At 40.9% G+C, this 22,080-nt stretch overlaps 1 protein-coding gene across 6 annotated transcripts in view; it reads left to right on the forward strand.

The window, feature by feature from the left end:
* The window catches only part of PLCB4 (phospholipase C beta 4), a 424,450-nt gene that overhangs the window by 393,489 nt on the left and 8,881 nt on the right, over positions 1 to 22,080 (forward strand). For all 6 annotated transcript variants that reach the window (XM_030310086.1, XM_030310087.1, XM_030310089.1 and 3 more), the window contains 6 exons: positions 1,354 to 1,403; positions 1,538 to 1,603; positions 11,970 to 12,085; positions 13,600 to 13,675; positions 15,464 to 15,639; positions 18,664 to 18,765. In XM_030310086.1, coding sequence (XP_030165946.1) covers positions 1,354 to 1,403; positions 1,538 to 1,603; positions 11,970 to 12,085; positions 13,600 to 13,675; positions 15,464 to 15,639; positions 18,664 to 18,765 — 586 coding nt within the window. The remainder of the gene's footprint in view (positions 1 to 1,353; positions 1,404 to 1,537; positions 1,604 to 11,969; positions 12,086 to 13,599; positions 13,676 to 15,463; positions 15,640 to 18,663; positions 18,766 to 22,080) is intronic.

Below are 22,080 nucleotides of genomic sequence, written 5' to 3' on the forward strand. Positions count from 1 at the left end.
CCCACTTCCTCGCCCTCACATGGGCTGTGTGCATCTTCTTAAAATAAGTAAAACTGAAAAACAAGAGCCTGGGACTCAATCCTACCTTTCTTGATTGAATATCTCATACCTAATTTTTTGGGATTCTAATGGAAATCAGTTATAGTACAGAGCACACATTCATTTTGTTTGTCTAAGATGAAAATCTGCAGTCAAACAGAAAATGTTTGGGGATCCTTCTACCACTGTGGTTGCCATGACGACACCTGGCCTAGCATCCTTCACTAGCAGGATAATTTAGTATGTTACTCCGGGTCCTTATGACAGCATCCTGTGAAGAATTCACTGGTCCATCACACAGAATAATAGCTGTTATAAAACAGTTTGAATTCAGGATTTCCTGTATGTTGAAGGCATGGCTGTGCTCAATAGCGTATTGCTTAAAAATTAAATTTGGTGAAAGAAGCTGGGAAAAAAAATATTTTGTTCTTTGACAATGAGGTGAGAAAAGAGCTGGGAGGTAGTTGACTGGTATGATATACAAAGATAAAAGTAGTGTTAATAGATGCTGTGGTTTGGCACCCCATCGCCCCAGCTGCTATGTGTATTGGCTGATTTTTAATTTTTTTAATGTTTATTTTTGAGAGAGAGAGACAGAGTGTGAGTGGGGGAGGGAGACGGAGACAGAATCTGAAGCAGGCTCCAGGCTCCGAGCTGTCAGCACAGAGCCTGATGTGGGGCTTGAACTCACGAACCATGAGATCATGACCTGAGCTGAAGTTGGACGCTTAACCAACTGAGCCACCCAGGTGCCCCTGTATTGGCTGATTTCAAATCACAGCTGCAACCCTCTCAGAGGACTGCCCTCCCAGACCGTGGCGGTGCCCTTGTCTGGAAACACCTGGAAGGTTTTGTGCAACCTCTGAAGCCAGTGGCTGACTATTACGGGGTTACAAAAGTCCAGTCTTCTTACCTCGAGGTAGAACAACTCCAGAGGGCTATGTACTCTAAAGAGCTCTCTGAAAGGGTCAGGCTGAGGTTGGATTTCCCCTAGAAATACACCGTACCTTCTTCCTCTGCCCTGCTCTGCTTCTGTCACTGCCCTGAGGGTTTCTCCTGAGCACCTTTCCCTAGTAAGTCATGTGCACAAGGAATTCCAACTCAGGCTCTGCTCGTAAGGAACCTGAACGAAGATGATAAGCATGCCAACTGTCTATTTAATTGCTTTGTAATAAGAAATTAAGATGCTATATCCATAACCATCCACATAAAGCTGCTTCACTGTCTTTAGATGAGATTTCAAAGTGATGAATTTTGTATTATCGGTTATTCTCTTTAATTTTTAATACACACAGTGCTTTAATTTTTTTTAAGGTATCGAACTTATCCCTCAAGTGAGGATAGAAGATTTAAAGCAGATGAAGGTAAAATTGCTCATTTTGCAAGCACTCTTCCATTACCTATATGGTGAAACCAGTATATTTTTGTTTCTCACCAGATGTATTCATTGTGGCTACAAAAAAAAAATGATTTTGGGCCCTCTTTGCTTCTTCCACAGGCTTACTTGAAGCATTTAAAGAAACAACAGAAGGAGCTAAATTCTTTAAAGAAGAAACATGCTAAGGTACATCATGCTGAGCGTGTGTGCATACATGTGTGTGATTTTGTTTGCTGGTTTGTCTTTTAGCTCTCAGATGAAAACGTGAAGCTGTTGTTCTGTGTGATGGACCAGTGAATTCTTCACAGGCAAAAACATGGCTTAGAAACTGACACCAACCAACTGGGCAGTAGTACCTTGATCTTAAGTGGTAGGAAATGAGGTTTAAAAATAGAATCCATTTGGGATTGGTTGTCACTGATTTATAATCTGCATTTCTGACATTTACCTCAGAAGCATAACAGAGCTTCACCCATTTAAAGTTGTTTAATAATCATGGGACGCCTGGGTGGCATAGTCAGTTAAGCATCCAGACTCCTCTCTACCCCTCCCCCAGCTTGTGTGCTCTCTCCCTCCCCCTGCCCCCGCTCAAAATAAGTAAATAAACTTTAAAACTGTTTAATAATCAGACTTTATCCAAGAGTCTGGCTAGGTCCCACTGTTTTAAAGACCAGCTCAGTCTCCGGCTAGAAGCACCCAAATCCCCTGGGTTACTGGCAAGTCATTTGCCACACACAGGGCATGGAGGGAGGTGCTAGCCAGCCCTGACTCTCTCACCCATGGCTCCTAGAGAGAGGGCTTTTCTCACTTGTCCCATTATGTAAACTCTGCTCAGTGACCTACTTCCGAAATAGAGTTGTTTTTTCTCTTCGCCCATAAGAAGAGGTTTTTTTGACAGTGATCATGAGAAATTCTAAGAGCTGGTTGCAAATTTAAGAGAAGAGCAGCAGCTGGTCTCAGGAGTTCTCGTGTGGGCTGAACACTTCACAGCACTCCATCATCCTGCTCCCAGTCCCTCCTCACAGAGAAAGGAGGAAAACACGATACCTCTTTCCTTCCCAAGATGGAGCATGACAGCCACTGGGGCTGGAAGGGTAATGTGTGTGTTCCTCTGTTACGGGCAGCCGGAGCAAGAGAAACTTAATTTCTTGAAAGGACTTCTGAGTTCTTTTAAACTTGTCATGAGTTCTACTTTGTACTGTGACTCAGACCTCAAACCGAGGCATGTCTCTAGAGCTGGACTTGAATGGCCTATCTCCTAATCACTCTGGATATTAAAAGCACAAAGCTCGTGGGGCACCTGGGTGGCTCAGGCAGTTAAGCATTTGACTCTTGATTTCAGCTCAGGTCATGATCTTGCGGTTCGTGAGTTTGAGCCCTGCAATGGGCTCTGCACCAGCAGTATGGAACCTGCTTTGGATTCTTTCTCTCCCTTCCTCGCCCCCCGCTTCTCTCTCAAATAAATAATCATTTAAAAAATGTTTTTTTTTTTAAATTCAAAGCTCGCGACCCCAATTTAAGTTTGTGCTGCTTTGAGAAATTCATCCTGTTCTTGGCCTAGTAATATTCCCTGTATTATTGAATGGATGGTTTAGTGCATTTGCTCCACAGACTATTTGCTCCTAATTTCATGAATAAGTCCACTGAGTAGAATTCCTTCTTATTGCCCATAGGGGAGACTTGCCACAGATTTTCAGAAGTGTAGGAGACAAAGCTGCTTAAAGCAGTGTTTTCAATTTTGTTGGTCGTTGGCAACAACCTAGAGTATGGAAAGGCAGCAGAAGAGAGGGAGAAAAGGAAATAAGGAAGAATGCAACGTACCTTTGATTATTAGGGATGGAGTTGGTAGCCATATGGTAAGGCATCATCCCCCAGATTTTCTTTCCATTTAACTTGGATCTCTGTCATTGATGCTGACATCTCAGGGGCCTGTGGGCTCTTTGGAAACTTCTACTTTTAACCTCACCCTCATTAAATATTTCCTTGCGGCATGACGAGGAGACATATACTGTGACATAATAAAAATAATCATGGCAGCTAGAATTTTTGCATGCAAAGTATTTTCCAGATGCTGTGCACAGAACTTTATATATATTGTCTCATTTAATACTCTCCACCCTATAAGGCAAATTCTGTTTAAGTCTCCATTTTACATGTGAAATTAAGAAATTAAGGATTAGGCAGGTTAAGGAATTGAACTAATGTCCCAGCATTGGAGAGCAGCAGAGCCAGAATTTGAACCCAAGCCATCTGACTCTAGAACCCATACTCTTACCTCATTATTCTGTGAGGGATGTTAGATGCTTTGACAAGTAAACAAGTTCCCCTCGCTGCAGCAAATGCAATGGCAGCACACAGCTTGTTATGAAAATCCCCATCTAGTTTGGACAATGTCAGTACACTGGTTACCTGTACAGCTACTGAGGAAAGATGGTCCTCAATTTTTTAGAACTTGACCTACATACTACTGAGAAGGATTATCTGTTGATATCCTTCTCTGAACCTTTGAGTCCAGACTGACTCAGGTTGGCAAACATGCCCATCTGCTTCATCAGAAAAGTGCCCAAGATGGTGTCTTCGTCAAATTGGCGTAGACTGGGTGGCTTAAGCAACAAGCATTTATTTCTTAAAGTATGGAGGCTGGATGTCCAAGGTCAAGTTGCAGCAGATTCAGAGCCCCCTTTCTGGATTTGGGATAGCCTCCTTGCTATGTCCTCACATGGTGGAAAGGGCTAACATTTCTCTCATGTCTCTTACAAGGGCACTAATTACATTCATGAGGGCTCTGCCCTCATGACCTAGTCACTTCCCAAAGACCCCCTCTCCAGATATCACCACGTTGGAAATTAGGGCTTCAACATAGGAATTTGGAGGGGAGACAGAACATTCAGTCCATTAATAGGTGGAAAATTACTTTTCTGTGAGACAGTTTAGAGCTGACCTTGGTGGATCTTCCCCTCAGACAACACTGCATTTAATTCAGCCAAATCCATTTCTTCACTCTTGTTGGCAGGGACGCCTCCATGTTGTGTCATAACCAGTAGATCCCAGATGGCTGAAAGACTGTACGTTGCCTTCATTTGTAGAAAACAGAGGAGCTTCTTGGAGCCCCATATTATAATGGAACCAACACCTAAAAGAAGATTTTTAAATCTCCCTAAATCCACAAATCTGAATTGTGTGGACCTTCATAACTGCATTAGGGAGCATTTTTTGGAGGAAGCATTCAAAATTCCTTAGGTTGAGCAACAGAGTAAATTGACATGGTAAAATATTCCATGCTTGCCTATTGCCTTTCAGAGTGCTTTTCAGAAGTATTTCTGAGCAGGGCAATGCATTTCACAGCTTGTTTTCATATCCTTATGCACCACAGAAGTCCATGTTACAAGTGTGTGATTATAAGCTTATGAATGAATCCCTTCTCCTACATTCGGTACACAGGGGACCCACTTTTTTATTCAGACTGCTTCGGCAGCATAATTTATGAATTCTGAATTCTGTAGTGTTTTTATATAAAACTACTAATAAGGCTAACATTTATTTAATGCCAGTTTTGTATTACACATTTTATATACATTCTCAAATCCTCACAGTATCCCCAAAACCCAATTGACACTGCCCACATTCTAGACATGAATAAAATGAGGGAGGTGAGTCCCTTGCCTAGAGTAATATAACTAGTTAATGCTGGTAACGAGCCTCATTTGCTTACTTTGAATGTACACCTTTTACAACTTACCACATTATCCACATTTATTAAAAATGCACTCCAGGGTGGCTCAGTTTGTTGAGGGTTTCACTCTTGATTTCGGCTCAGGTCATGATTCCAGAGTCGTGGGATCGAGCCCTGTGTCGGGCTTTGTGTTGAGTGTGGAGCCTGCTTGGGATTCTCTCTCTCCCTCTGCCCCAGGATGTGAACTAAAATTCTGACTCCAGAACTCATGCCCCCCTTTTTTTTCCCCAAGTTTTTGGAGTATCATTAACATGCAATGTTAAATTAGTTGCAGCAGTGCAAGGTAGGGAGTTGATAAGTTTATATACTGTTTTGTGCTCACAACAAGTATAGCTACATCTGTCACCATACAAGGCTATTATGGTACCATTGAGTATATTCCTTATGCTGTACTTTTTATTCCTGTGACCTATCATTCTATAACTAGAATCTATCTCTCACTTCCATTCACCCATTTTGCCCATCCCCCAACCCTGTCCTCTCTGGCAACCATCAGTCTGTATTTATAGGTCTGATTCTGCTTTTTGTTTATTTATTCATTTGGTTTGGCTTATTTTTTTTCATGTTTGTTTATTTTTGAGAGACAGAGTACAAGTGAGGGAGGGGAAGAGAGAGAGAGAGAGAGAGAGAGACACAGAATCTGAAACAGGCTCCAGGCTTCGAGCTATCAGCACAGAGCCCAGTGCGGGACTTGAACTCACCAACCATGAGACTGTGACCCAAATCAAAGTTGGACGCTTAACTGACTGAACCATCCAGGCGCCCCTGTTTTTTGGTGTTTTTAGATCCCACATATGAGTGAAATCATATGGTATTTGTCTTTCTCTGACTTATTTCACTTAGCATAATATCCTCTAGGTCCATCCATGTTGTTGCAAATGGCATGATCTCATCTTTTTTATGGCTGCATAATATTCCATCTTACATATATGTTTATGTACACACACACACACACACACAGTAACTCACCCTACATCTTCCTTATCTGTTTGTCTACCAATGGACACCTGCATTGCTGCCACATCTTGGTTGTTGTAACTATAGAGATGTGTATATGTTTCTTAATTAGTGTTTTCTTTGAGTAAATACCCAGTAGTGGAATTCCATTACCCCTGAATTTTCACACATTGATTTTTCTTTCTCACATATTCTTGGTGGTCTTAGTAAAAGGTTTTTAAGAGCCATCATGACCCTATCAGGACACAAATATCTTGGCTTCCTTTGGAACTGTTTTTTTCAACATATGATCCTTGGGCCAGGAGCTGGAGGCTTTGTAAAAAAAATGCATATGCTTGCATCTGAGACTTAGTTATAATCACCAAGAAGAGGCCTAGGAAATAAGCTCCTCTCCTTCACACATTAAAATTAAATTTTGAGAATTGTTTCTTTAGGAATATTATTTGGCGCTCTTCATTGTCCCTTGACCCCTAGTGGAACCCCCCCCACTTGCCTTCAAGCTGTAGACCAGTCCTCCTTAAAAAAACAGATTTTGACCTGTTGTCAAACGAGAAAAAATACCCCCAGCCTTTTTGTGAAACATCTATAAACGTTTTTAACTGTTTTGAAGCGACCTAAGATGGGGCTGAGATTTGCTACTGTAAGGCCTTGGGTTATAAAGTAACTATTGAGGAGGGAACCTGGCCCAGGCTGTACCCTGCCAACCACAGCATCCATGCATCAACCTTAGCAGTTGGCAGCTAAGAGCAGAGGCTCTTACCTAGTCCATATTATTACTGCAGGGACTCTCCCCTCTTATACATCAGCTAAGGTAAATAACGCCACTTCTTAGACCTACAGGGAAGCAGAGAATCCATGAGCTAAATCCCAGTGGCTTAAGACACAAATGTAATATGCAAAAGAAATCTTGTTTTCAAACTTGAAGGTTAGCCACAGGATGGAAGAGGAATTCTGGTGTAGGAGGATCTATCACTTGCAGGAGAGTCACAGAAATAGGCATGTGAGCTGCTTTTAGGATACTAAGAGAAAAATCAGGGATAATGACCATTTGAGCCTCAAATGAGATCAGGATGCTAGCTAACATGCCTAGATTTTAGAAAATGGCAGGGGTCAATGGCCATTGTTTTTGACCCTGTGAGTGCAGCTGGCAATCAGACTTTTATGTGTCTCTCACTTTCTAGAACCACCTCTCCATTTGAAATGGAAACTAGGGAAATGGTTTTCAAGTGTCCATTAGATGAGACAAAACAGCAAAAACAGCAAAAACAGAATTAAGCAACAGTCATCTCCCCTAATGCATGACTCACTGGAGTCCAGAAATAGGGTTTCTTTCATTAAGAAATGGGCGTACGTTTCAATTGTCTGATGTGGTCAAATTCTTAGAGCCAATAAAACCCAAAGTTGGTTAACTAGCCCCAATAACATGTTAGAGGAATAATTACAATGTAAATGCTTATAGGGACCAAATAAGAAGGAAGTTGGCCAGATATGGAAAGCAGAAGAACATTCATTCCCATTCAAGAGGCACGTCAGACTTAGCTCCTGCCATTGGTGCCTTGAGAGTCCATGGGCCAGCTTCATTCTCAAAAGGGGACTCATAATATCTGGACTCTTAGATGAACTTCCATATCTTTAAATATTGGCCCCTAATTCAGTTTTCTTTCAAAGCACATGTGAGTTTGAGGAGTGGACTTAACATTTATAGACTGGATGTATCCGCTGCGATAGCAGTTTGCAACATCACCATCAGATGAGTCAAATGAAATGCCTGAGAAACTAACATTTGGCATTTCAGTAAAGCTACTAATGGAAAATTTGTTCTTTGCTATACAAGCAATTTAGCTGATAACATCAAGAGTGCTGTTAAACTCGTCAATTGTAATTCATAATAAGACCTCAATGCCAGACCCATAAGTCTGTTATGAAGTTGAAAGGGCCCGAGACACAGCAACACCCACGGAGGCAGCTTACTGCTGACCTCAGAGTCACATGCTGAGCAAACATGATTTACTCCAATTTTCCAGCAGGATCTGTGGTGCAGTCGTTCACACCCACTGCCCCATCAGTCACAAGAATGAATTGTAGCAAGTTTCTCCCTAAAGAAGCTGAGTGTACTCTTCACTCCAATGAGAAATGTACAAATCCTGCTAAAAGCTGTACATGCATTCTCCCCAAAGTGTCCCAATTGAGATTGACATTTCAATGAACACATTTAATTTTGATACTCTTGACCTGAATGAATGAAAAAATATGTATGCCTCTTCCATGGCATGTCATGATTTAATTAATGACCAAAGAATAAAGTCAATGATAGATTTGTTCTGCATGAAAATGGACTGAGAGATTATTTCCTGGTTCCTCTATTTTATACTTTGGGAAGCTGAATCTTGACCCCCAATCAGACAATAATCAGTAATTAGAACCCCATTCCTTTGTAAAAGAAGTTGGTATTTGGAAAGCTAATTATCCCCAAACACTTCTGTGATCACTGCATACCACAAAGGAATCATTTTGAGCACATAGAGAAACACAGAGATCATTTTTCCAGACCAAGTTTCTTGTTATTTGTATTACGTGTAATCATTGCAATTCAATATGCTTCTAAACTTTCATATTATTTCTGCATATATTAGGTAATTTTGCAGCTCATAACCAACCCACAAATTAGGTTGTGCAACTGGATCTTGTTTAGTTTTCTAATAAAGTGAGGGCTGGAAAGATTAGTGTGTGTTTCACAAAGCCATTTGGCTACTGATTGGCTGAGCTAAGACCAGATTCCAAGTCCTCTTGCTGTCTTCCCTTGCTATTTTTTTTCATTCATACAACAAACATTTATTGAGCATCTGCTATGTACCAACCTTTGTGCCATGTACAAAGACTTGCCCTACCCTTGTAGAGCATAATCTTATCTACTGGAATCCATCATGAACACCTTTCTGGCACAAACAGCCTTATTCATATCTAATTGGGTGAGTAAGATTCACCAGAATATTTCCTTAAGAAATAGTCTGTCAACTTCCAAGCTTCAAAGCCTCTCCTTTTCTTGTGCTGTGCTAGGATATTTAAAGGAACAACCTTCTCCACCCTCCCTTCGATACTTGCAAGAAACAGGAAAGCAGAAAGATTACATAGGAAAGATTCTTAACATGTTTGAATCCGCACTTGCAAAGAGCCTCTTATTTATTTGCCCAGGAAGATTAACACATGTACAGAGCAGGCATAATGCCTTTAAATCTTAAAAGGAAGACTAATAATAGGGCGTTCTGGTAGGCTTGTTTTTGTCCACAGCAACACAAGCTTAGTTAAATCCATTCAAATAAGGATACGTTAACATGTTGATTCCTGAGGCAGTTGATTCATCACGGAGGGAAGGTTTACTGATTTAATTATTCTAATTGCTGTCCCTTATCCCAAGTCACTCTATATTATCATGGATATTGAATAATATAAACAGGTTATTATAGTTTGAATAAGATATAGCAGACATTTGAAATAGGATTGATACTATATTTACTTTTAGTCCTAACATCCCTGTGAGCTAAGTATTGCTCTCCCAATTACAAAGATGAACAGATCAAGAGGCCCAGTGACTTGCCCCAGGATTTGAGATTGAAGATCCCATGTCCTGAACTCAATGCCACATTGCAAAAACCCTGGCTGAAATGTGTTTATAACACCAAGTGCACATACATTGAGAATGTTAGATTTATGAGGTGTTTCAACCACAGCTTAAGCAAGATGCTGTTTCATACAATTCCCTGACACCAAATCCACAGCAAGATAGCATCACCCTGGACCACCCTTTGTCCCCGTTGTCAATTTCTGTTCTGAGAACCTCCCCACCCAGCACTACCCTCCCCCACTACTTCTCCCAAAGATATTTATCCAAATGGACAAAAATTCCAGGAACATGTGCACTAACGTGTTTCCGAAAAATACATGTATAACCAAATTGTAGTTCAAGTCCTATGTTAATTGACTAACAGTGCTGGGAAACTTAGGAAATCTTGGAAAAGTTAAAAATCACTTCTTTTATATTTTATGAAATCTCTTTTTTCATTTCATTTTATTTTTTTTCAATATATGAAGTTTATTGTCAAATTGGTTTCCATACAACACCCAGTGCTCATCCCAAAAGGTGCCCTCCTCAATACCCATCACCCACCCTCCCCTCCCTCCCACCCCCATCAACCCTCAGTTCGTTCTCAGTTTTTAAGAGTCTCTTACGCTTTGGCTCTCTCCCACTCTAACCTCTTTTTTTTTTTCCTTCCCCTCCCCCATGGGTTTCTGTTAAGTTTCTATGGAAAGAGCCTAAATGTCCATCAACTGATGAATGGATAAAGAAATTATGAAATCTTTTAAAGACATTCATAAATTAGGTTTCCTTCAAGTCTAGCCTAACTTAGGAAGAAATTTTTTTTTTAATTAAGTCACTTAATTTAAAAAATAAGTAAAAGGAGGGGTGCCTGTGTGGTTCAGTCAGTTGAGCATCCAACTCTTTTTTTTTTTAATGTTTATTTAATTTTGAGAGAGAGAGAATGTGAGCAGGGGAGTGGGGCGCAGAAACTGAAGCAGGCTCCAGCCTCTGAGCTGTTAGCACAGAGCCTGATGCGGGACTCAAACCCACGAACCATGAGATCATGACCTGAGCCGAAGTCCAGTGCCCAACCGACTGAGCCACCAGGTGCCCCAGGTGAGCGTCCAACTCTTGATTTTGACTCAGGTCATGATCCCAGGGTCTTGGAATCTAGCCCCATGATGGGCTCCGTGCTGAACATAGAGTCTGCTTAAGATTCTCTCTTTCTGCCCCTCCCCCACTAATGCAGGCATGCTCACTCGTGCGTGCACTGGCTTGTGCTCTCTCTCTCTAAAATAGTAAAAGGAAATAGGACTGTGAGGGAGGTTACATAACCTGAGCAACGTTTGTCCCTTCCAGTCTTCAGTACCATCCCATCTGCCTAGTTTCTCAAGAGTAAGACTAGGATATAACATCAAGTATCACTTAGAGTTAGGTATTACTGATTGTGCTGGTTTCCTCTCTGTTTGGCTTGCTGAGAAGCTAAGGATATCTGACTTCAGAGAAGTCACTGACTGTGGCCAAGTTATCAGGAGGAAAGAATGTTTATGGAAAAACTCTTATTTTCTAAGTGTTGCAGCCCCAACTTCAATGATGACAGGAAGCAGATGGGGAAATATTTGAAATATCTGTAAAACTTATGGCCACAGCTCCTGGACACTATGTCCTCCTCGTGAATGCACCTAGGTGAGGAAGCCAGTGGAAGATCCCAGTGATGAGGATTTGCAGTCAGATAACAGTGACAACCCCACTGGCAATTCTCACTATTGAGTGATGGTATTTAAGACCTTCCAAAATGTGCTGGGTGTTTAGAAGCCATGTCACATGTGAATAGTTAGCATGTGAAAGAGAGAAAATATGGGAGCTGAACTTGGGTATTTGAGGACCAATGTGTGAAAGGGGCTGTGGACTCATTAGGTGTCTCAGCACAACAAAGATGAACCGTAGAAGTCCTATGAAGAACATGGATATGTAGAAGACAGGACTTGAGGCCGATTGGTGCTGCCCTGTAGTAGGCAGGGATGCCCTTTGAGGGGGGCACATTCATTAGGCTGAGGCTATGGACTCCCTTGTTGGAATATCCCTGTTCAAGAAACTCTTGTGTTGGGTAGGAGGTTGGAAATCCTTCCAGTTCTCAGAATTGGTTACTCCTTGATTTCTAAACCAAGATTCTGGGAAAGCTGGTGAAAATCATGCCAGCCCAACATAGGTGAAGTTTACTAACCATCAGGAAGAGTCCTTGTAACTACAGATTCAGCTTGTAACTACAGATTCTTCTTCTTCAGGAGCACAGCACCATGCAGAAGCTGCATTGCACACAGGTTGACAAAATTGTGGCACAGTATGACAAAGAGAAGTCGACGCATGAGAAAATCCTAGAGAAGGCAATGAAGAAGAAGGGGTAATGGCTCTTTATTTCCTTCCGGAGGCTTTTCACCTTTTTATATTTTGTCTTTTCGCACAGTGAAGCTGACTGTTTAGGCCAAGGAAGAACTTGGTCTTGACTGTGCGTTCTTTAAAAGTTTTTCCTGGGGCGCCTGGGTGGCGCAGTCGGTTAAGCGTCCGACTTCAGCCAGGTCACGATCTCGCGGTCCGTGAGTTCGAGCCCCGCGTCAGGCTCTGGGCTGATGGCTCGGAGCCTGGAGCCTGTTTCCGATTCTGTGTCTCCCTCTCTCTCTGCCCCTCCCCCGTTCATGCTCTGTCTCTCTCTGTCCCAAAAATAAATTAAAAAAAAAAAAAAGTTTTTCCTGGGAATTAAGAGATTCATTCAGCTGAAGGCAGGGATTGAGGTGGAAAAGAAGAGCTTTATTCACGTTCGACAGCCATTGGTAGATGACACAGTAACTAATGTCTCTCCTGTGTTTTCCACCCAGGTGGAAAACTCAGGTGTTTTTAAGATGAATGGAGGGGAAAGGAAGGACAAGCTGAAGTTGGGAAATTTTGAAATTACAGAAACCATTTTGCATCACCATAAAATAAATATTAAGGTTGATCTACTCTTGGAGACAAAAATACAATCTTAGTTTTTAATGTTACAAGGATCTTTAGCCCATGTCCCCAGATAAGACTGTTAAAGAAAACCTATCATTGCATTTAGTATAAAAGATTTTGTCTAGAATTAAGCCCAGGGGATATTTCTGCGATGCTACAAGCTCACCAAATAGCAGACTGAAGAGAAAGCATACTCAGTGCCAGCCCTTGAGAGGTAAAAGTTTTGATGAAGTCCTAGCATTTTTAGAATAATGCTTCTCTCGGAGACATTCTCAGTAATATCGCAAAGCATTCCGACTTAGGGCATAATACATCAGAGCATATATGCTGAAGACAAGCTCAGAACCTGTTCTGGTTTCAGCAGTGCTATAGATATTACAAAAGGAAAAAATAATCACTGAAATAAGTAGTAATGGTTGCTGGGAAATTGCCTTGTATATTTCCTCCTCACAATAGAATAAGAAGCAAAAATTGCCCTATGATGCCAAGAAACGCTATTTTCTGCCTTGCTGGCATGTGTAAAAGACAAAAATCTGGCTTTACAACCAGAAAGAGCTTAAAAATTCACTTCAAGGCCGAGGACCTATTTTCTAGTTTTTATCTCAAATAATATTTTATTGAATAAATGAAAAATAGCCTAAAGAAAAGCAGGAACCAAAATGGAAACTCTGACAACATACCCTTAACAATGAAATCATTGTTAGGTCTGGAGTGTCTCTTTGTGTAGTGGTTGAATTGAGTAATCACGATACAGATATTTTGTAAGGTATACATCTGTTACTAGAAATACTGATGTTGCCCAATGAGCCATGGCCTCCCATGTTTGATGAACAAATTGTCTTCATTAGAAAGCTTTGAAGCAAAGGCTCATGGGATGGGAAGATATCTAACATTGGCACACAGTTGTGATTTTTCCATTTGCAGGGGAAGTAATTGTCTCGAAATGAAAAAAGAAACAGAAATTAAAATTCAGACACTGACATCAGATCACAAATCTAAGGTAAGAAAATGCCTAGACTTGCAGAAGATACTTTGTAATTTTTTACAAGCCCTACCTAATATAAATCAGAAGTAACAATAACTTGGGGCTAGTCTGGGAAGTCAAGGGATCTCAGCATTCACCTTTGTTCCAGACTCAGTGGCTTTGAGAAGAGCCCTTTCATGGAATACCTTTTCCTTCATCTGTTGAAATACGCATTTCTATGTATCTATGTTGTCTGCTTCAGGGGCATCAAGCGAAACAGTACATTGACTAAAAGGAAATATTGTATAAAATACAGAACATGCTTCCCTATAAAAGTAACATTAAACATATGACAAGAAACCCACCCAACTTAGGGACTGAGTTACTCTTTGATACTTATTCCATTCTAACTTTGCTGTGGAAGTTTAGGATGGGGGAAAAAATGAAAAGCTGATATTCTAAGAGATGATTTCAACTGTTCATATTGCATAAGAAAATGGGAGCTTGGGAGACTCATTAGTTTGCAGATATTTGGGGAACTGAGCACTAAGTTCCAGTCAAGAACACAAATAACTCCTCCAGCATTAATAGTTATAAAAGAGGGTAGGGGGACTCTTAAAGCTCCCAGCTCTAGCTTTTGGTCAAACCAGTCTACACGCAGCTCTCATCCAGCCCAGTGGCCCTGCTGCCTGCGTGGAGCAGCGCCACTGTTCAAGCTGAGCTTCTCGGTGCTATGCATTTTGTGTCCATTCTACCCTGAAGTGACATAGGCAGTAAGCCATGTGTCTTGGAGAATTGTTCTTCACTCTCTTTCTCTCTTCTTAACTGGAATGTTTGAGAATTAATGTCTCTGCAGCATGCCATGATTTTCAGAAGCTTTGCACAAATAGGAAAGTAAAAGTTTTTGCATTGATATCAGTTAGCTTTTGCTGCATAATAAGCCATGTCAAAATGTAGCGGCTGAAGACCACTACCAGTTATTAGTTTAAAACTCAGTGGGTCAGAATTTGGGCTGTACTCAGTTGGGTAGTTCTACTGATTTTGACTAGGCTCACTCATGTGTCTGCAGACAGCTGGGCTTGATGGCTCTACTCGGATATCTGGCGGCTAGCTGGCTGCTGGTTGCGTTTTCCAACATGACTTCTCGTCCTCCATCAGGCTAGCACAGGCTCTGTCACAGGGTAGCCTCAGAGTTCCAGACAGCAGAACGGGGAGCGTTTTCCAAGCTTCCTCTTGCACCACATTTGCTACTGTCTCCTTGCTGAATCCACTCACAAGGTCAGCCAGGTTCCAGGAGGTGGGGAAATGGATTCTAGCTCTTGATATGAGGGAAGGTACAAAACCACATTACAAAGAGCATGGATGTGGGGAGGGGAAGACTTTCTACCCCAGCATCTGTTAGAGTGGACACAGTGAGTCATGAGCCAGGAATAAGAGAATACAGAGCTCTTCATTCAGACCTGTGGCCTTGTGGACATGAAGCTGGAAAGGCATGAGGAGCTGGGGAGAATCTGATCAAATCAGTAAAGGAGCCCAAGGTCTGGACAAAAGGGAACATGGACAAGTTAGGCAGTGAAATCACAGTCCACGGCTGAATATTTAGACCCAAAGTGATCGATTATTTTAATAAGCTGTGACCTCCTGATTCCCATGGATTAGTACCTGTTTTTTTTTTGTTTGTTTGTTTTTTTATTGTTGTAGTATCTACTGATTCACCAACCAGATTGGTAGGTGAGATTTGAAATACAGGACTGATGCTGTGTTTTCAGTTCATACCAGATCTGTGACAGTTCCAAATGGCACCATCCCCTTTTCCCCACACAGGTCAAAGAGATAGTGGCCCAGCACACAAAGGAGTGGTCAGAAATGATTAACACCCACAGTGCTGAGGAGCAAGAAATCCGGGACCTGCACCTCAGCCAGCAGTGTGAGCTCCTGAGAAAGCTACTGATCAGCGCCCACGAGCAGCAAACCCAGCAGCTAAAACTGTCCCATGACAGGTAGGCAAGTGAGCCTTCTCCAGAGCGAACTCCTAATTTTGTAATAGGATTGAGTGTATGTATGAGCCAAGGTAGGAAACAAGATCAACTTGACATAAGATACTGAGCTGTTACACATATCACGTCATACAGTTGAGATAAGAAATATGAGCTATAAGAAATGGCCTCTGCCATCAAAGTGCTTACAAGTGTTAGCAAGGTTGGGGCACCTGGGTGGCTCAGTTGGCTAAGTGTCCAGCCTTGGCTCAAGTCATGATCTTAGGGTTCATGGGTTCGAGCCCTGTGTCGGGCTCGCTGATGGCTCAAAGCCTGGAGCCCGCTTTGTTCGGATTCTGTATCTCCCTCTCTCTCTGACCCACCCTCCCTCCCTCCCTCTCTCTCTCTCTCTCTCAAAGATGAATGAACATTAAAAAATGTTTTAAGTGTTGGCAAGGTATTAACGCTCACATGAACAATTAAGTTGAATTCCAAATAGTATAGGATGCACACTAAAAAGCAGCACAGCACAAAGGAGCTCGGCTGCTTCCGGAGGGGTCATGGAGGCTCCACTGGGTGGTAGGACTAACAATGGGCTTTGGAAAGTGGCCTGGAGCCTCGTAGGAAAGAAAGACACAGCAGGAGACAGAAACCAACCAGTTCAGCTCCTACCTCAGATTGGATCTGGTCACTCCCTGGCTAAATGTGGTGAGACCCTTTACATTATTAGGAATTCTGGGAATTTTAGAAAGAGAGGCCTAATCAAGAAACAGCAAAGAAGTATCAGTTTATATGGGTTTCTTCCAGCTTCAGCAAATGGAATATCGCATTTAAAATACCGCAAATGATGAACTGGACTTTCACCTGGGGCAGAAGAGTGTTGATGTCAATTACGTCTTTTTATCCCAGCTTTGTTACAGCTTGTTAGCTTCTCCCTTCATGCCTGCTGTATGCCACTGTTAGGATCTATTGATATACACAAAAGAGTAGAGAATAGAAAAGCATTATACAAACAAAGCAAACAAAAAATTTTAAACGCTAACTGCATAAATTATCTGGGTGCATTCATGAATTCCCAGCCTCATTTTGGAGTGACAGATGCAGCCCTGAGAATGTGAAGCATTTTGCCATAGTTCCCAATTTTCTCTTTCAAAGCAATAAAATGAGGTATACCATGCTAAGTTTGCTGTAGGTTCATGTCCTATACCCTATCAATTTTAAAGCATTCTATTAAGTTGTATAGGATTAGAAGTTGTCTTTCTTTTTTCCCTTAGAGATGCTGTTGATTTGGTACACAAAAAGGTCTGTTCAGTACCCTGCCTTTGACCCCTGCTGCAATACCAGATTGTAGGTATCTTATCCTCACTCAATGATACTTCACAGGCTGAGGCACTCCATTCTAATCTCTCTTGTAGTTGAATAAAGAAAAGAAGTTAGCCTCAACAGTAGGCATTGCCCAAAAGAAAAAAGGTAACTAATTCTTGCATTGCTTAGGAAGTTATTTGAAGAGAGCATAAGCTATTTACTAATTTACCTTAAAAAAATAAATGCACGGCAGGGGCGTTTTCCCAAGTAACAGCAGTGTTTAAGCTTTTCTCAAGCACCCTGTGGTTGTGTGCATTCTTCACCATCACAGCTGTGGCTCTTGGTTAAAAATCTGGCCTTCTTGGGGCTCAGTTGGTTAAGCGTATGACTCTTGATTTCAGCTCAGGTCATGATCCCAGAGTCGTGGGATCAAGCTCCATGTTGGGCTGCATGCTGACAGTGCGGAGCCTGCTTGGGATCCTCTCTCCCTCTGTCTACCCCTCCCCTGCTCGCTCGCTCTCTCTCTTTCAAAATAAAAATACTGCCTTTTTAATACTGGTCAGCAACATTCGGTCATTGAGAAATGCTTGTCGAATGAATGAATAAAGAAATGGTTGATTTACTAACACTAAACTGAGGAAGAATTTGAGAGCCATTTTCTTGGGCCTAGGAGTTTCTATGCATATTCCTGCGTCTGGGGGATCAGTGTTATCTATCCCTTTTGATATAGTACAGATACTACTTAGAACACCTGATTCCTTGGTCACTCATTTCCAGCCAGGGTTTTAAGGAGACCCCCCTAGGTTCCAGAAAAAACTCTCTGTTAATAATACTCATTTCAGTGTTCTAAATTGTATACCTTTAATACACACATAAGTAACCCAGGAGTCTTTGTCATGTGCACACAGACATTCTGGCACACGCGGTCATCAGTGGCCTTATGTCAACAACCTTTTTTTCTTACTTCCTGTGCTTATTTGAAATCATTTAGTCTCCTTCATTCCCATGAGCCGTCAGAAAACATGAAGGTCACTTGTGAGGGTCACGACATCCTCTGTCTCTCTTCCAGACCATCTGGTCCCAAGAAATGTAGGGCAAAGCTCAAAAATCTTTATATTTTTATGGGCAAACATAATGTCTCTTCATCCCATTTCATCACTGTTACTTTCTCAGTAGGTAACCCACTTCCACATCTCATGGATTCAGGCTCTTTCCTGCCTTTTCACAGGATGCAAAATAACTTGATGAGCTCAATAATGGGGGGAAAAAAGTGAGAATGGGGAAATGAGCTCAATAATGGGGAAAAAACAACAGTGGGACTGTTGTTATATGTAGAATGAATGAATGGTTGGATGAATTTATTTATTTTTTATTTTAGATAGAGCATGAGTCGGGGAGAGGGAGAGAATCTTTTAAGCAGGCTCCATGCTGTCAGCCCTGAGCCCCATGCGGGACACAATCCCATGACCTGATCTGAAATCCAGAGTCAGACGCTCAACCAAATGAGCCACCCAGATGCCCCTATTTATTATTTTCTTATAGTTCCATGTCCATAACATAAAATTTGCCAGTTTAACTGTTTTTAACTGTGTGGCATCAGGTACATTCACACTGTTACGCAGCCATCACCACCATCCATCTCTAGGACTTTTTCATCTTCCCTAACTGAAACTCTGAATCTGATAAACACTAACTTCCCATTTCCCCCACCCCATCCCTGTTTGTTTTCTTTTTAATACTTAGGGAAAGCAAGGAAATGCGAGCACACCAGGCTAAGATTTCTATGGAAAATAGCAAAGCCATCAGCCAAGATAAATCTATCAAGAATAAAGCAGAACGGGAAAGGTAAGTCTGAGAACATTCACTGTGGGCATGTAGCATTGACTAGGAGGCATAGACTCAGTAATGTGTATGTGTGTGCATGCACACATACTCACATTTGAAATACAAAATCCTTGTGAGTTTTGACTAAGGATTCGGCTATTATAACTGCTGTGAAGATTTACTGTTACTATAGAATGGTTGTCTTCTGATTGCTTACTACCACCAGTAAAACAATCAATTGAATTTACATTCAGTATATGTGTGCTCATATACAAACAAAATTGTATAAAATATGGCAAAATATCCTTCCCACATTCCATTGGGTCATCCATCCCACAAGCATCTCACCTGCTCAGGTATAAGCCCAGTCTGGTTGGGTGGTTCTGAATAGCGAGTGTAGGAGGAAGGTCTTCCTTTGATTTGCCCTGTGCTGTCCTTGATATCAGGGATTATCTCCAAGGTCCCTAGTCAGATTTTCTGGCTTGACCTTATCTTGGTTGGCTTTTTTTAGAAATAGAAACCAAGACAAGAATTTAGGTGCATGTCATTTACTGAGAAAGGGATCTTCAGAAAAGAGGAGTAGGAAAAGTAGGAAGGGTCAAAGGCAGGGACTAAGCAAGGATATGTTGTTCTCAGCGACAGTCCCTCTTTAGGCTGATCCTAAGCTCTGTAGTAAGATCTGTACCACACATCCCTTTAAACCAGGGGGGTCTGGCTTTTGTACTTCTGTGTTAGTCACTGGCCTCCTGGAGCTGGGGAAGGTTTATGTGACCTCCAGAGAAGGTCCCAGATGCAAGCCCTTTAGGCAAAGGCAGTGTAGGGGATTTGAGAGGACATCAATAGTCATGTTATCCAAGAGAGGTAATTAATAGCACTTGATTACCAGTGATCGCAAAATACAGAGCAAAGTGAAGATTATCTCTTGGGACTGAGACATGAGCATGTTTAGGGCTTCAAGTCACTTAACTCTCCCTTAGCTGAGTTGTTGGAGAACTTTGCAGCTGCAGAGGAAAGCACCCGTGTTTCACTTACATGGACTTTTGTGGGTACCTGATGTTTCCTCTTTGTTTTGAACAGGGCAAGAACTGCTGTCCAACTTCCTCAATTTCATTGATTTTTTTTCGCCATTATTAATAATGATATTAAACTTGAAATACAATCAGGTATAAAGTGTAATACCATCCAGTGCATTTTCATACTGAAGTTTTGTTGAATTAAGTACAATTGAGAATGGGTCATCAATAGGACATGGAATTTCACAGTAGCATGACCTGGAAATGAATTGACTTTTTAAAATGTTGGCCTCAGAAATTTCCCAATCAATGTGGAGTATCTAGGGAAATTATTACTCAGCTTAATCAATACTTATTTGCAACATCCTATTGTGGGTCTAGTTTATGTATTCTCAGAAAAGGAGTTTTTAAGAGCCTTAGATACATGGGAATGACATTGTCTACTTTAGCTCAAAAACAGAGTATTCCAGCCATTATAAAACCTCATCAATTTGAATTATTTTCGACTGTCCAAAGTGAAATACAGAATTCAGTAGGGTAAATGTGCTAATTATTAAACAGCTCTTTTTCATTTTTTTCAAGTATGTTACAAAGTGGACTTCCGTCCACTTTGTTTTTAATTTTTTTACTTTGATGTAATATACTTGTTTATTATAACTCTGTCTCCAGTGATAGGTGGTTCTAGAACATCTACAAATGGCTGTTTTTTTTAAATAATTTCTGGGTGCAAAATGGTTGTCTTCTAAATACACGCATTGTGTGTCCACTTTAAGAAAGAACTTAGAAATGAAATTAAAAATTTATAAGCAGATAGCTATGAAAGATATATGAAATTAAAAATTTATAATCAGATAGCTATGAAAGATATATAGAAACTGAAAAACAAAAAACAAAAAAAAACTGAAAAACACCATTTCTGAGTTGAAGACAACATTTCAACAGAAATTAGGCAATATTTATAACTGAATGACAATACAAGTACTCTCTATCAATGTGTGGAAGGTAGCTAAACCATATAGCAAAAGAAACAATCAACAAAATCAAGAGGGAACTTACAGAATGGGAAAAATATTTATAAACCATGTATCAGGGATTAATATCCAAATATATATAAGGAACTCCTACAACTCACAACAAAACAACCTGATTTTAAAATGACAGAGGACCTGAACAGCATTTTTCCAAAGAAAACATACAAATGGCCAACAGATACATGAAAAGGGGTCAAGATCACTAATCATCAGGGAGATGCAAATCAAAACTACAGTGAAATAAAACCTCATACCTGTTAGTATGGCTATTTATCAAAAAGACAAGAGAGAACAACTGTTGGTGACAATGTAGAGAAAAGAGAACATTTCTGCTCTGTTGGCACCACGTAAATTGGTGCAGCCACTATTAAAAAAATATGGAGCTTCCTTAAAAATAGAAATACCATATGATCTTACAACCCTACTTCTCAGTATCTATCTGAAGGAACTGAAATCACTATATCAAAGAGATAGCTGCACCCCTGTGTTCATTGCAGCATTATTCAAATAGCCAAGACATGGAAAGAACCCAAGTGCCGATGAATGGATAAAGAAAAAATGATTTTCCATGCACATGTGTGCGTGAATGTTATCCAGCCATTAAAAAAAAAGGAAATCTTGGCATTTGTGACAACATGGGTGGACCTTGAGGTCATAATGTTAAGTGAAATAAGTCAGAGAAAGACAAATACTGTATGATTTCACTTATGTATGAAATCTAAAAAAAACCAAGCTCATAACAGCAGATAAAATGTTGGTTTCCAGGAATTAATGGGGTGGAGAAATGGGAAAATGTTGGTTAAAAGGTACAAGCTTCCAGTTATAAGAGGATTAAGTTCTGGGGATCTAATATCCAGCATGGTGACTATAGCTAAGAGTACTGTATTATTTATTTGAAAGTTGCTATACTATTTTCACCTTTTTTAAAAAAAATTTTTAATGATTATTTTTGAGAGAGAGAATGCAAGCAGGGGAGGGGCAGAGAGAGAGGGAGACACGGGATCTGAAGCAGGCCTTGAGCTGTCAGCACAGAGCCCAACACAGGTCCCGAACCAATGAACCATGGGATTATGACCTGAGCTAAAGTCGGGCTCTTAAGCGGCCAAAGACCCTTAACCAACTGAGCCACCCAGGTGCCCCTATCTTGTTTTCACCTTAAGAAAAGCAGGTAGCTTAAGTGCTATTTAGAGTGAAAATTATAGCCTAGCTGTATAGAGTTTTTTAAATAAATGCAAACTAATGAGTTACATACCCAAGAGAGTATAAAATTAGAAATGCCCAAATTAGAGTAA

This window comes from Lynx canadensis, chromosome A3, assembly GCF_007474595.2.
Source record: "Lynx canadensis isolate LIC74 chromosome A3, mLynCan4.pri.v2, whole genome shotgun sequence".
Taxonomy (NCBI): domain Eukaryota; kingdom Metazoa; phylum Chordata; class Mammalia; order Carnivora; family Felidae; genus Lynx; species Lynx canadensis.